This window comes from Leptopilina boulardi, unplaced genomic scaffold (genome assembly GCF_019393585.1).
Source record: "Leptopilina boulardi isolate dan_hultmark-lab unplaced genomic scaffold, ZJU_Lbou_2.1 LbouV2_372, whole genome shotgun sequence".
In the NCBI taxonomy this organism is placed as follows: Eukaryota; Metazoa; Arthropoda; class Insecta; order Hymenoptera; family Figitidae; genus Leptopilina; species Leptopilina boulardi.
In genome coordinates this window covers 1,452,693-1,467,655 of record NW_026137943.1, presented here as the reverse complement: position 1 = coordinate 1,467,655, position 14,963 = coordinate 1,452,693, and the positions used below count along the sequence as shown (strand labels likewise).

Here is a 14,963-nt window from a genome sequence, read left to right as displayed (position 1 = left end):
AACAATTTATTGTTGTTATTTATTAACTTTTTTTGTTCTGCACCTAGAAAGATGCAGTTTTTTTCTAATTTTGCAATTTATCAAGCGGAATATACTAAAAGATAGATTTGATGTAAAATTATTAACTCAACAATTGTTTAAACAATTTATTGTTGTTATTTACTAACTTTTTTTGTACGGCACCTGGAAAGTTGCCGTTTTTTTCTAGTTTTGCAACTCATCAAGCCGAATATGATAAAAGATAGATTTGATGTAAAATTGTAAATTCAACAATTGTTTAAACAATTGTTAAATTAGTAAATTTTTGTCAAATCTGTCTGGCTATATTATATTCGGTTTGATAAATTGCAAAATTAGGAAAAAACTGCATCTTTCTAGGTACACTACAAGAAAGTTAATAAATAACAACAATAAATTGTTTAAACAATCGTTTGAATACTAAATTCATATAAAATCTTCATGTTTATTATATTGAACTTGTTAAGTTGCAAAATTAGAAAAAAATTGCAACTTTATTGGAACATTATAAAGGAAGTTAATAAATAGCAACAATTATTTGTTTAAACAATTGGTTAAATAGTAAATTCATATAAAATCTTCATGTTTATTATGTTGTGCTTGATAAGTTGCAAAATTAGAAAAAAATTGCAATTTTCTAGGAATATTATGATGAATGTTAATAAATAGCAACAATTATTTGTTTAAACAATTTATAATAATAGTTGTTGCAAATTGAATTATATATTTTATTTTATTTATAACCTTTGAATTAATAACTACGAAGAAAAGGTAACAAATTTATAAAATTCTTCTACTGTCGTATGTATATTTGAAAAAGTTATAAATTATTAATAATAAATTGTTTAAACAAATAAAAAATCAACAAAACATTAATAAAATATATTATTTGGTAACATATAACAATTTTGGAAAAAAACTGAATGATTCTAAGTTTTTATTGCAATATACAAAGAAAAAAAGATTTGGCCCACCCTGGGTGGGATCTTGTCAACCGTGTATATAAAAAGTATCCAGTCCGGCGAAGGTTAAAATATCTTTAATTTACCATTTTTTTCCCTCTATGTGTAATTTAGCAAAAAAAATTATCCTTTAAAGGGAAGAGAATTATAAAACTAAATAAGAAAAAATACGAGACTTGTAGTGTGCATTATTAAATTTCTTGACTTGTCTGCCAAGCACGTTTCTATCTGCAATTTGTTTCTCTCCTAACCATGGAAGTCTTTTCTGGTTAATATTTAATCCACGAACTTTCACATCTCGCCCACCCATAAATAAGTAAAAGTTCATCGAGACTTTTGCTGCTTTTCGAAACACGCGACGGAAAAAAAAACGAAGAAATTATATTGGATGAATAGTCAAAGAAAATTTTCATCGGCCTATTGAAATACACTCCAAACTATATATTCAAACTGAAAAGTAAAGTTTATAAAGAAAGCACAACTCATGTAAAAAATTTAGAAAGTTGAATTAGTTAAATTAAATTTTTTTTTTCAAAAACAAAATTACGTTTATTCACTTCTTCTTTAATGTAGTTAAAATTTTTTCTAAACTTATTAAAATTAAATAAAAAAAATAGGAATACCTAAATTTTGTATAAGAAAAAAAATAATTTAGAAGAGTTTTTTTTTTGAAATAGTGAATGGGTACGTAGTGACGTCATCATTGCAATTAAATTTGATAAAACGAGGGAAGCGAGATGTGAAACTTGACGGAAGTCGATGTTTCGGGTTCTAGTATATGACGTTTGAGTGATTCTCGCTTCATCCGGCGCCAAACCAATTATTATCTGTCCTATCATCGTCTGCCGAATCAGTTTCAGGATTCGCATTACATGCAGCTTGTCAATTTCACGTTGGTTAAATTTCAGCAAAAAAAAAAAGTATTTTGAATTATACTTTTCTATTCAATGGTGTGATATATCATTCATTTTGAATGTTATGTATTCTTTTTTTGTCAATCTTTACTAAAATTTTTAAAAATAATTATCATATTATAGAAATAAATTAAAATTGTTTTTTGTCCGAGAACTAAAATTTTTTGGAATATTCTTCGTTGTTAGTAGCTCTGTTAATATTGTTTTTGAAAAATATTAATTCAAAAAAATTCTAATAGAATTCTTTATCGCTTTACATTAAATGAATTGACCAGTCTATCGAATGTTAAATTTTACATTTATATCTTGATTGTGACTATAAATGAAAGACATTGTTATGTTCAGGAACGTGGATTTTTTTTATAAAGACCAATACAGTTACGATTCACTTAGCAAAGTATAAGGCTATAAAAGGTAGGAGCACTAGAGTCTGCTCCTTAAGTTTAAGACTCGTTCTGTTTCGTGGATCTCGGGGCTATATTCTAGCTATATTGAGAAAACAGTAAATTGTAACTTATACAAACTGTTAAAAGCCTGAAAATGTGCTTTCGTCAGTACGTTTTGCTTTTAGAATTCCAAATAAATTTTTACAAAATTATTAAAGGGGGATTTTTAAAGAAGTTGTAAAAAATATAAATGCTTGAAAAATTTAGTATTTTTTTTTAAAGATATACATTATCTTTGTATGTAGAACTTAAAAAATCGAATTTAATTATATATTTAATTTGAAAGCCTTGTAAATCTACTTTTATGTAAATAATGAGTGCTTTTTGTATATTCCACTATTCAGATGCCTTGAAAGCTTACACCTGTGGTTCTCATTATCTCTTTAAAATGTAATTATATAATTAAATCACAAAAGTGGTTCTACGATTATTTAATGTGTCCTCGGCCTTTGTCGACCTTAATTTCTTTTTCAATTTATTGCTACATCCAGTTGGGAGACAAATTTAAATTATTTTTATAATTAAATCATTGATTTATTTTTAAAAAAAACTGAAGGCTTTGGACAGAGAACATTAATTAATTACTTATGTCAGGTATTTTTATGAATTTCAACCAGTAATGATGAGAAGAACAGCTTCGTGATGATATATGAGCAAGGCTAAAGGACTTCTTCTGATATCTGTAGAAAACTGATTATATCTGAATTATCGGAAAAGTAATCCCAGTCATCAGATGCATTTTGTAAAAAATATTTATTATTGATGTTTTTCCTAATTAATTATCTAAATTATCGAAAAAGTAATCCGAGTCATCAGCTATATTTAATAAAATATATTATTATTGATGTTCTTCCTAACTCATAATCTAAATTATCGGAAAAGTAATCCAAGTCATCAGATGCATTATGTAAAAAATATTTATTATTGATGTTTTTCCTAAATCATAATCTTAATTATTGGAAAAGTAATCCAAGTCATCAGATGCATTTTGTAAAAAATATTTATTATTGATGTTTTTCCTAACTGATTATCTGAATTAACGGAAAGGTAATCCGAGTCATCAAAAATATTTATTATTGGTGTTTTTCCTAACTGATTATCTGAATTCTCGGAAAAGTAATCCGAGTAATCAAAAATATTTATTATTGGTGTTTTTCCTAACTGATTATATGAATTCTCGGAAAAGTAATCCGAGTCATCAAAAATATTTATTATTGCTGTTCTTCCTAACTGATTATCTGAATTCTTGGAAGAGTAATCCCAGTCATCAAAAATATTTATTATTGGTGTTTTTCCTAACTGATTATATGAATTAGCAGAAAAGTAATCCGAGTCATCAGCTATTAACATTAATTATAAAAATTTAATTGATTATATTTCTAGTAAACATTAATTAAATTATTCCTTACGAGAACGTGACAGTATTAATGAAATTTAATTACATCAATGACCCCACACCTACTTATAAATACAAAATACATTTCTTATTTTTATCTCTTCATAATATATAGTTATTGTTAGATCAACTCCTGAAGCTGACTACTGTGAAAATGATCGCAGTGAAATCGACTTCCCGTGGACTTGTAGGGTGAGAGAGAGAGAGAGAGAGAGAAAGGGGGGTAACCTGTGCGTGACAGGAATTTCGAGAAGGTATATCGACCGCGGTACAAGCAACATTCGAGCTCAGTGAGAGGTGGGATAAGTGGGTGGTGGTAACCAGTGGCATAGGGAGAAGGGTGAAATGTAAGGGGAAAGGGTTGAATGTCGTCATGCTGCAACTTTGTAATTTCGCGTTAATAACACCGAGGACGGTCACCGAGAACGAGCGTAACGACTTTGCATCCGGAGCCCCTGTATCCCACGAGGTGGAGCTTGCTCAACGCGAGGACAGATCTCGATTTATTTTCATGAGCCACATTTTAGCGAGCAACTTGGTAATGATGATAAACGTATAAAGGGACGTCATTATGTTTTCCCTTTGGAACTCCAACGGGAAATCAGAAACTGTGACATATTGTCGTTATCCCTCCTTCTCCTCGTATTCGATATTTAATATTAGGTTTTGAATATTAAAAAAAAAAACTAAAAATTAACACTATTTTCTAATTTTAAATTATAATTTTTTAATCAAGAATGACAAGAGAGAAAAATATTTATCTCAATAGATAGAATGGAATCAGGAAGCATTAAATGATTGTGAAATTTTTATCAATAAGGGAGGCGAAACTTTGGGTGTCTTCATTGTATGCGTGAAAGCATTTATTCGTTAGGGGAGTCGACCCCTCTGTAGGTCATTTTCATCAATGGAATATTTGGATTTATGGCTTTACGTGAGAAAATTTTATACCATTGATCATTTTAATTGACATGAATTTTAGCATAAATTATAATATTCACAAAATAAAGTTACTGTTCCTATATTTTATTCAAGAGATTTTTTTTACTATTTATAATATTGCGCGTCTAGAATATTAATGTTTCTAAAATTAAATTATATTAATTAAATTTTAATTTCCAAGCTGTGTAATGCGAATGGAGAGAAGATTTAATTATAAATTGATGACGTACATTTATTTGAAAATGATTTTAATAAACAAAATGGTATATTCAAATTTAATGCGTGGAAGTTTAATTATATAGGTAATTACACGAATTTTGAAGAAAGAACCATTGGATCGATAGTAACAATAATTACAACGATTTCACGAATCAAACTAAATGTACTATTACGAGTTAATTCGAGGGAAGTGAAATTACGCGTAAATAACAATTGGCCATGGCTATTGAGCCGAGTAACTGATAGAAAGTTTAATTACAATATATACAAAAGTATATAAATTAAAATTTTTATTTTTATTCCAAAATTTTTTTTTAATAATTGACCAATGTTAAATTGTTTTTTATCGAAGCACAAGAGCGAAATGAACCGAGTGTTATATTTACTGCAATGTAGCAATAAAGCTACAAGAAAGTTCATACCTGGTGCTAAAATAATTAGAATACAAAACGTACGACTGTTTTTGTTTTTGTGCTATTATATAACTTGAGTTCTCAAGGGTATAAACAGCGACTAATTCATAGAATATATTAAAACAAATGAAATGCAGAGAAATTTATACCTTCACAATTATCCAAGAATAAATAACTTCAAGAAATTGTTTCAATCTTTTTTGGGCAGACCATTTATAAAAAAATGTTATTATTGATGTTTTTCCTAACAGATTATCTGAATTATCAAAAAAGATCATTGTATATTTATTATTTCAGTAAAATCTGCTTTTTGGAAAATTAATTAACTAATAATTAAATTCAATGGCGTTTCTTTATTGTAAAATAATAAATGTTTTTATAAATATATTTATTAATGTTAGAAGATATGAATCGACCAATGGAGATTGTGTATAATGTTCTAGTTGGTTGTAAAGGTAATTTTGGCACCACCTACCAACGGCATAAAATCCCAACGAAATGTAATCTGTACTCGGGCCAAAATGTGTATAATACGACTTGCTCCTATTTTAAACCTCAGAAATTGCAGCTACTAGTAAAGTTGGATGTAATAACCGATAGAATTTCTATCAGTGCCTATTATATTCTATTCTACTATTGTCTCGAATCCATTGTATTCTACTATCATTCCTTTTCAGATTTCGAAGGAAGTATTCAGAGAACACTAAATTCCGGCAACCTGCATACTATTATGTGGGCGTCAGTTTCTGAAAAGTTTCACTTGAGATCTAAAGACTGATTTAAATATTCAAAAGCTCTGTTAGTTTTGTATTTTGCTTCGTACTTTGCAAAAACGGATGAAGGATTTTTTTTTCCCTATTATATTAAATACGAAAAAAAAATTAAATTTTTTTTCAGACTAAAGTTCTCCCAGGGATATTTGTTTTTGTTGTGTGGGAATGAATAAAAAATGTATATAATAATAAAAAAAAACTAATTAATCATTCTTTTAGAGTAAATAATAAAATATTTTTCAAGTGAAAAATTTGGAACTGCAAAGATTCATTTATCAGGCGAAATTCCAGGATCCAATATATACTGAGCGAGATATTAAACCAAACAAAAATTGATGAGATTCATTAGAATGATAAATCACCCCTGACAGATTTCTTGTTTTTTTTTTTTTTTTTTTTTTTGTGAAAAGCTCTATCCCTGAAGCATTTTAGGAATCCTTTGACGAGAATTTACAGCTCACAAAATTTAATTCAACACGTCAAGTTGAAAGACACCGATTAAAATGTCGCAACGGCGCTAAATTTCACGCGAAAGATTTATATACAATGATAGCCGGCCAGGTGCTTTCATCTAGTGTTTTTCCCCCCGCCTCTACTGTATTTTGCTTGTACGAACCAGTCGTTATACGATTCAGAGGCAATAAAGTGATTCATGTTTGTACAAGGCCGCGTAGTCGATTCGTTTTGCGCGCGTGCGGATATCCGCCGCCGACATAATTTATGACGAAAAGGCGCTTCTCACCACCCGGTTTGCTCAGGCGTTTTAATTAGCGAACCCAGTTTAATTATCATCCCGTCAACGGTGAAATTTCAACGCGTGGTTGGAGTTTGCTACTTTCTGCAAATTCTCCATCTAAGGTCTTTTTCTTTTTTTTATTTTAAACCATCTCCCCAACTCTAAAATCCACTCAACTTTGCTTTTTTTTTATTATTTTATTTTCTCCCTCTTTTGGAACATTTCTTTAGTCTTGAGGTTTTTGTAATAGAATATGGAGTTCTTCTTCATCAAGATAGGAAATCGTGGTAGAACGACGTCCTTTGAACGAAATTGTTACCGCTATCTCTTTCTCTTTTTCCTACAGATTTAAGAGTCGCGCCAGTCGGAAGAAGCTGACGTTCGTATAATTAACTTTTGTCTTTTCGTTATAACGACTCTGAGCACTTTATTTGTAATTATCGTAGCAAGAGTTAATTTCCTTTTGATTTGACGCAGTCTCTTGGACATTTCATTTTTAATGGTAGGGTAGAATCAAGACTAGAATCAAGATACGCGACAATAATTAAAGAAATATTTAATTGTAATAAATTAAATACAATAAGGTTCTTATAAATTAAAATATGTCGTGATTGATATGATAATAAAATATAGGATATACAAAAATTAATTTAATTTAAATAAGAAAAATTAAATCATAATAACGATTTTTTTATTACATAATTGTTAAAAATAACAGATCTTGTGACTTTAGAAGAACTTGATAAAACTCCAAAAAAAAAGTTGAATGAGATCACTGGCGAATTTGGTTAACCAAGAAGTCTTGGAAACAATTTCAGTGACTTTATGGGTCTCTTAAAGTACCTTTTGAAATCTCAAGGGAGTTTGAGGTATTTTATATAGAATTTTCAAGTTTCTCTCTCTTTTTTAAGGTTTCTTTTTTTTGCAAATTTCCTTGGAATTTAAACATACCTATCTGCATGTTATTTTTATTCGAATAAGATGAGCACTTTTTAGAGAGTAAAATGATTTACTTTAAGTTTACAAGAAGAATCTAAATTAGATACTCTCGCGTTTGAGATAGAATTTTTTATATCAAAATTCCTTTTCTTTTACAAAATAAAATTTGTAAAATAAAAAATAAAGTTTGGTTTAAAATAAGATTTAAGAGGTATAATAAACGCAGTTGTAGTCATCGACCTAGATGAAGCGGACAGGCTGTAGAAATTAGGAAGAAGCTCCGATAGTCCAGAATGGCGCTCCTGCTGGTCAAATGTTGAACTTCCGCCCTAACCGGAAAATTGAGAATGCTTCCCAAAAGCCGATCGGTTCAACTGTGATCTTCCAAATGGTAATGGTAAAGGACGATGGCATGTGTTTATACTTGCAACTGTTATTGTCTGAGTAAGTTCGCTACATTTAATAAAAAATATTATTATTGATGTTTTTCCTAACTCATAATATTAATTATCGGAAAAGTAATCCGAGTCATCAGATGCATTTTGTAAAAAATATTTATTATTGATGTTTTTCCTAATTATCCGAATTATCGTAAAAGTAATCCGAGTCATTAAAAATATTTATTATTGGTGTTTTTCCTAACTGATTATCTGAATTCTCGGAAAAGTAATCCGAGTAATCAAAAATATTTATTATTGGTGTTTTTCCTAACTGATTATCGGAATTCTCAGAAAAGTAATCCGAGTCATCAAAAATATTTATTATTGATGTTTTTCCAAACTAATTATCTGAATTCTCAGAAAAGTAATCCGAGTCATTGAAAATATTTATTATTGATGTTTTTCCTAACTGATTATCTGAATTCTCGCAAAAATAATTCGAGTCATCAGCTAAATTTAATAAAATATTTTATTATTGATGTTTTTCCTAACTAATTTTTTTAATTATCGTAAAAGTAATCTGAGTCATCAGCTACATTTAATAAAAAATATTGTTAAAGATATGCGAGATTCTAGGGACGAGGTTTAATGGCTGATGGCATTTTTCTAAGATCAGAATTTGTTCAACCAAAAGATGTGGTTTTTAGTAGGTTTGCCAGATCAAGAGCCATAACCAAGGTTTATGCAGATTTTCCACTTCTCACATTAAATAAATAATTTATTTAGAATATTTCAGAATGTAACTTCTAAACTAAATTGTTAGAATTGTTTCATACTGGTTCAACTTTTTTTTTATTCTCTCTCGCTTTACAACAATAAGAAAAAAAACTCCTCGAACTTGGAAAAAAAAGTTTTCGTACTTGGAAAAGGAGATTTTTTTTCAATCTTTATCTATATAAACTTGTACAAAAACCGTAATCTCTACAATTCCACCTTTTTTTTGCTCTCTTTCCTTATTATATAGTTCTCTTTGATAAAAAAAAACTCTTTTCAATTTGTTAATTTTAAATCCTGCTTCCTCGTAAATGAATTTCTTTTCCTCACTAATTGCATTACGACACCTCTGGATTTTTCTGACTTCTCTTCTTCTTCTTTTTTCATTTGAAATAGAAAGACTCTGTATCGTAAAATCTTTCGCTCAAAGGATTTATACATATAATGAATGGTGTATAAAGGTGAGTAACTTAGGGAACAAAGGTTAAAGCCAGAGAGTGTTTGCCCAGAGAGTGTCGCGAGCGACAGGTGGTCCGCGAATGGGGTTCTCTCCCACGGAGAGAGAGAGAGAGAGAGAAAGCGTGATTTAAAGTGCAAACTTAAATATTCCAGTCGGTACCTTCGTGCAAATAGATTCGATATTAATGGAGCAGCTCTTCGTGTTGGATAGAACGGTCGAGTAGCAAGTTATATGTATAGATGGTGTGGCGTTGAGTATCAACGCTGATACTGCGAATCGTGCTTCGAGATAATCTCAAGCGAATCAATCCAATTAAGATGATTTCCACCTCAGCCTATGCATATTCATTACCAATTTTTCACGCCTTCAATTAGATTCATCTTTTTTTTTTTAAATTGTCAGTGTTTGCATTCAAAGCTCGAGTTCTCCTCGAAAATCATAATGAATTACCAACTTTAAAAAAATATTTTCACTGATGGAGAAATGAAGAACCAAAAATATAATAAAGGATTTTAATTAGTACTTGGCGTGGAAAATCCTTTGAAACGAGATTAAGCATCATCAAAGGAGCGTACTTGTAAAATGAAAATTTTTATAATTAACACGTGTCAGTATTTTGTATTTCAACGTTGTTACATATCATGAAAAACAATTTTAAATTAATTTTTTTTTATCATTTAATTTTTTTAAATAAAATTTTTTTTCTTTCAATTTAAATTTGTGAAAATAAAAAAGAAATTAATATCCTCTTCATTGAATGTTTATTTACCTGTTTAGTAAAGGAAATAGGATAGATTTGTAAATAAGAAAATCAGATTTTATTTAGAGAAAAATAAATGAAGCTTTATTCTTTACATTTTTCATACAACGGATGGCGTTCATCGATCATTGACGTTGAGCCATTCCCGCGAATGAATTTTCCATTTTGGTTTTTTGTTTATCAGAAGACAAACGATTATCGATCCCTGATGAAGAAATGAAAAGCATTATTTCATTGTCATCGAATCTCCATGTCATCTTTGTTCATCTCAAAGTGAAATAAAGGAGGTCGAACGTCGAGTCGAGGTGAACGTTGAGAATGTCGAAATTTTCGACTATTTTTGGGTCACGCAAGTAGTGTTGCTAATTTGTGAAGATTGGTCATTGTCGTTGCGTCGCCTGGTTGTAATCTTAAGGCCTCTCTATATGCTGCTTCGGCTTGTTTATATTTGCCATTTAAATGTAACATGGCACCAAGATTTGTATGACTTCGCGCTTCATTTGGCCTAAGACCCATTGCGTGTCTATACCAAATTTCCGCCTCCTCACGACGATCAACACGACGTAGTGCCGACGCTGCCGCAACTGCCATATCGTAATCTGATTTTGATAACATGGCAGCTCTTAATTGTTCCTCTGCAGCTTCCGCCAAACGTCCTTGTGACGTTAGGAAAATACCTTTAAAAGAAAAAAAGATATCAGAAGAAACAAACACTTATGGCACATAACGGATTGTATTATGCTAATGATATACGAAATAGGCGGAGCATTCCTGGAACACAAGGTTGAGTCTCAAATTTTGTCTCAAATATATAAAAAAAATGATGAAATATATAGTACAATGATTAAAACAATAAAATTCATCTTTTTTATGATGATTATTGTTAAATAATTACTAAAATTTAATGTTTTTATTAATTTCAATCTATAACAGTTTATTAAAAACATTTGTCGATAAAATCAATATAGTCGCGTTTTTAAGGAGGTAGGTAACAGCACGCTTTTTATTCTTTCCTTATATTTTTCCAGTAATGTTTTTATCAAAGAAAATCTTTTAATTGCTAAACTGAAATATTAAACAAAAAATCTAATATTTTATCGAAAAATTAATAATTCAATCAAAAATATTGAATAAAACAAAATATTATTTATTTTCACCACTATTTTTTATCAAAAAGTGCGGCATACATTCATGTTCGAGACTTTTTGCTGAATTTTTTGGTGGTATTCCGGGGCGATTATCTCGCAAATTTAATTTTTCTAAATTTTTTCCAAATTTGTTTTCTAGTGTAGCTCAACATCCGCTGGACCAATCAAAAAGTGCGCCATACATTTTTTGTTCGCTACTTTTTGCTAAAGACTTTGGCGGTATTCCCGATCGATTATCTCGCAAATTTAATTTTTCGAAAATTTTTTCAAAATATTTTTGAGTGTAGCTCAGCATCCGCTGGACCACTCAAAAAGTGCGCCATACATTTTTTGTTCAGAACTTTCTTCTAACTACTTTGGCGGTATTCCCGAACAATTATGTCGTGAATTTAATTTTTCGAAAATTTTTCCAAAATATTTTTGAGTGTAGCTCAGCATCCGCTGGACCAATCAAAAAGTGCGCCATACATTTTTTGTTCGAAACTTTTTCCCTATTTCATTAGTGGTATTCCGGAGCGATTATCTCGCAAATTTTTTTTTTCGAAAATTTTTCCCCAGTTTTAGTGAGTGTAGCTCAGCATCCGCTGGACCAATCAAAAAGTGCGCCATACATTTTTTGTTCGAGACTTTTTGCTCAATTTTTTGGCATTATTCCCAAGTCATTATCTGGCAAATTTTTTTTTTCGAAAATTTTTTCCCAGTTTTAGTGAGTGTAGCTCAGCATCCGCTGGACCAATCAAAAAGTGCGCCATACATTTTTTGTTCGAGACTTTTTGCTCAATTTTTTGGCATTATTCCTGACCGATAATCTGGCAAATTTAATTTTTTGTAATTTTTTCCAAATTTGTTTTTCACTGTAGCTCAGCATCCGCTGGACCAATCAAAAAGTGCGCCATACATTTTTGGTTCGAAACTTTTTCCCTATTTTATTGGTGGTATTCCGGAGCGATTATCTCGCAAATTTAATTTTTCTAAATTTTTTCCAAATTTGTTTTCTAGTGTAGCTCAGCATCCGCTGGACCAATCAAAAAGTGCGCCATACATTTTTTGTTCGCTACTTTTTGCTAAAGACTTTGGCGGTATTCCCGATCGATTATCTCGCAAATTTAATTTTTCGAAAATTTTTCCAAAATATTTTTGAGTGTAGCTCAGCATTCGCTGGACCACTCAAAAAGTGCGCCATACATTTTTTGTTCGAAACTTTTTCCCTATTTCATTAGTGGTATTCCGGAGCGATTATCTCGCAAATTTTTTTTTTCGAAAATTTTTCCCCAGTTTTAGTGAGTGTAGCTCAGCATCCGCTGGACCAATCAAAAAGTGCGCCATACATTTTTTGTTCGAGACTTTTTGCTCAATTTTTTGGCATTATTCCCAAGTCATTATCTGGCAAATTTTTTTTTTCGAAAATTTTTTCCCAGTTTTAGTGAGTGTAGCTCAGCATCCGCTGGACCAATCAAAAAGTGCGCCATACATTTTTTGTTCGAGACTTTTTGCTCAATTTTTTGGCATTATTCCTGACCGATAATCTGGCAAATTTAATTTTTTGTAATTTTTTCCAAATTTGTTTTTCACTGTAGCTCAGCATCCGCTGGACCAATCAAAAAGTGCGCCATACATTTTTGGTTCGAAACTTTTTCCCTATTTTATTGGTGGTATTCCGGAGCGATTATCTCGCAAATTTAATTTTTCTAAATTTTTTCCAAATTTGTTTTCTAGTGTAGCTCAGCATCCGCTGGACCAATCAAAAAGTGCGCCATACATTTTTTGTTCGCTACTTTTTGCTAAAGACTTTGGCGGTATTCCCGATCGATTATCTCGCAAATTTAATTTTTCGAAAATTTTTCCAAAATATTTTTGAGTGTAGCTCAGCATTCGCTGGACCACTCAAAAAGTGCGCCATACATTTTTTGTTCAGAACTTTCTTCTAACTACTTTGGCGGTATTCCCGAACAATTATGTCGTGAATTTAATTTTTCGAAAATTTTTCCAAAATATTTTTCAGTGTAGCTCAGCATCCGCTGGACCAATCAAAAAGTGCGCCATACATTTTTTGTTCGAAACTTTTTCCCTATTTTATTGGTTGTATTCCGGAGCGATTATCTCGCAAATTTAATTTTTCTAAATTTTTTCCAAATTTGTTTTCTAGTGTAGCTCAGCATCCGCTGGACCAATCAAAAAGTGCGCCATACATTTTTTGTTCGCTACTTTTTGCTAAAGACATTGGCGGTATTCGGGAGCGATTATCTCGCAAATTTTTTTTTTCGAAAATTTTTTCCTAGTTTTAGTGAGTGTAGCTCAGCATCCGCTGGACCAATCAAAAAGTGCGCCATACATTTTTTGTTCGAAACTTTTTCCCTATTTTATTGGTGGTATTCCGGAGCGATTATCTCGCAAATTTAATTTTTCTAAATTTTTTCCAAATTTCTTTTCTAGTGTAGCTCAGCATCCGCTGGACCACTCAAAAAGTGCGCCATACATTTTTTGTTCAGAACTTTCTTCTAACTACTTTGGCGGTATTCCCGAACAATTATGTCGTGAATTTAATTTTTCGAAAATTTTCCCAATTTGTTTTTTACTGTAGCTCAGCATCCGCTGGACCAATCAAAAAGTGCGCCATACATTTTTTGTTCGAAACTTTTTCCCTATTTTATTGGTGGTATTCCCAAGTCATTATCTGGCAAATTTTTTTTTTCGAAAATTTTTTCCCAGTTTTAGTGAGTGTAGCTCAGCATCCGCTGGACCAATCAAAAAGTGCGCCATACATTTTTTGTTCGAGACTTTTTGCTCAATTTTTTGGCATTATTCCCGAGTCATTATCTGGCAAATTTTTTTTTTCGAAAATTTTTTCCCTGTTTTAGTGAGTGTAGCTCAGCATCCGCTGGACCAATCAAAAAGTGCGCCATACATTTTTTGTTCAGAACTTTCTTCTAACTACTTTGGCGGTATTCCCGAACATTTATGTCGTGAATTTAATTTTTCGAAAATTTTTCCAAAATATTTTTCAGTGTAGCTCAGCATCCGCTGGACCAATCAAAAAGTGCGCCATACATTTTTTGTTCGAAACTTTTTCCCTATTTTATTGGTTGTATTCCGGAGCGATTATCTCGCAAATTTAATTTTTCTAAATTTTTTCCAAATTTGTTTTCTAGTGTAGCTCAGCATCCGCTGGACCAATCAAAAAGTGCGCCATACATTTTTTGTTCGCTACTTTTTGCTAAAGACATTGGCGGTATTCGGGAGCGATTATCTCGCAAATTTTTTTTTTCGAAAATTTTTTCCTAGTTTTAGTGAGTGTAGCTCAGCATCCGCTGGACCAATCAAAAAGTGCGCCATACATTTTTTGTTCGAGACTTTTTGCTCAATTTTTTGGCATTATTCCCGAGTCATTATCTGGCAAATTTTTTTTTTCGAAAATTTTTTCCCAGTTTTAGTGAGTGTAGCTAAGCATCCGCTGGACCAATCAAAAAGTGCGCCATACATTTTTTGTTCGAGACTTTTTGCTCAATTTTTTGGCATTATTCCCGAGTCATTATCTGGCAAATTTTTTTTTTCGAAAATTTTTTCCCTGTTTTAGTGAGTGTAGCTCAGCATCCGCTGGACCAATCAAAAAGTGCGCCATACATTTTTTGTTCGAGACTTTTTGCTCAATTTTTTGGCATTATTCCCGAGTCATTATCTGGCAA

General features: G+C 31.0%; 2 protein-coding genes across 2 annotated transcripts in view; both read right to left on the bottom strand.

The window, feature by feature from the left end:
• LOC127287721 (uncharacterized) overlaps window positions 1-14,963 on the bottom strand; it is a 277,776-nt gene that overhangs the window by 109,271 nt on the left and 153,542 nt on the right. The window lies entirely within an intron of this gene.
• LOC127287715 (protein O-mannosyl-transferase TMTC2) overlaps window positions 10,189-14,963 on the bottom strand; it is a 127,010-nt gene continuing 122,235 nt past the window's right edge. Inside the window, exon 10 of the mRNA XM_051314797.1 lies at window positions 10,189-10,809. Within this exon, the coding sequence (XP_051170754.1) occupies window positions 10,478-10,809 (332 nt within the window). The 3' untranslated portion in view covers window positions 10,189-10,477. The remainder of the gene's footprint in view (window positions 10,810-14,963) is intronic.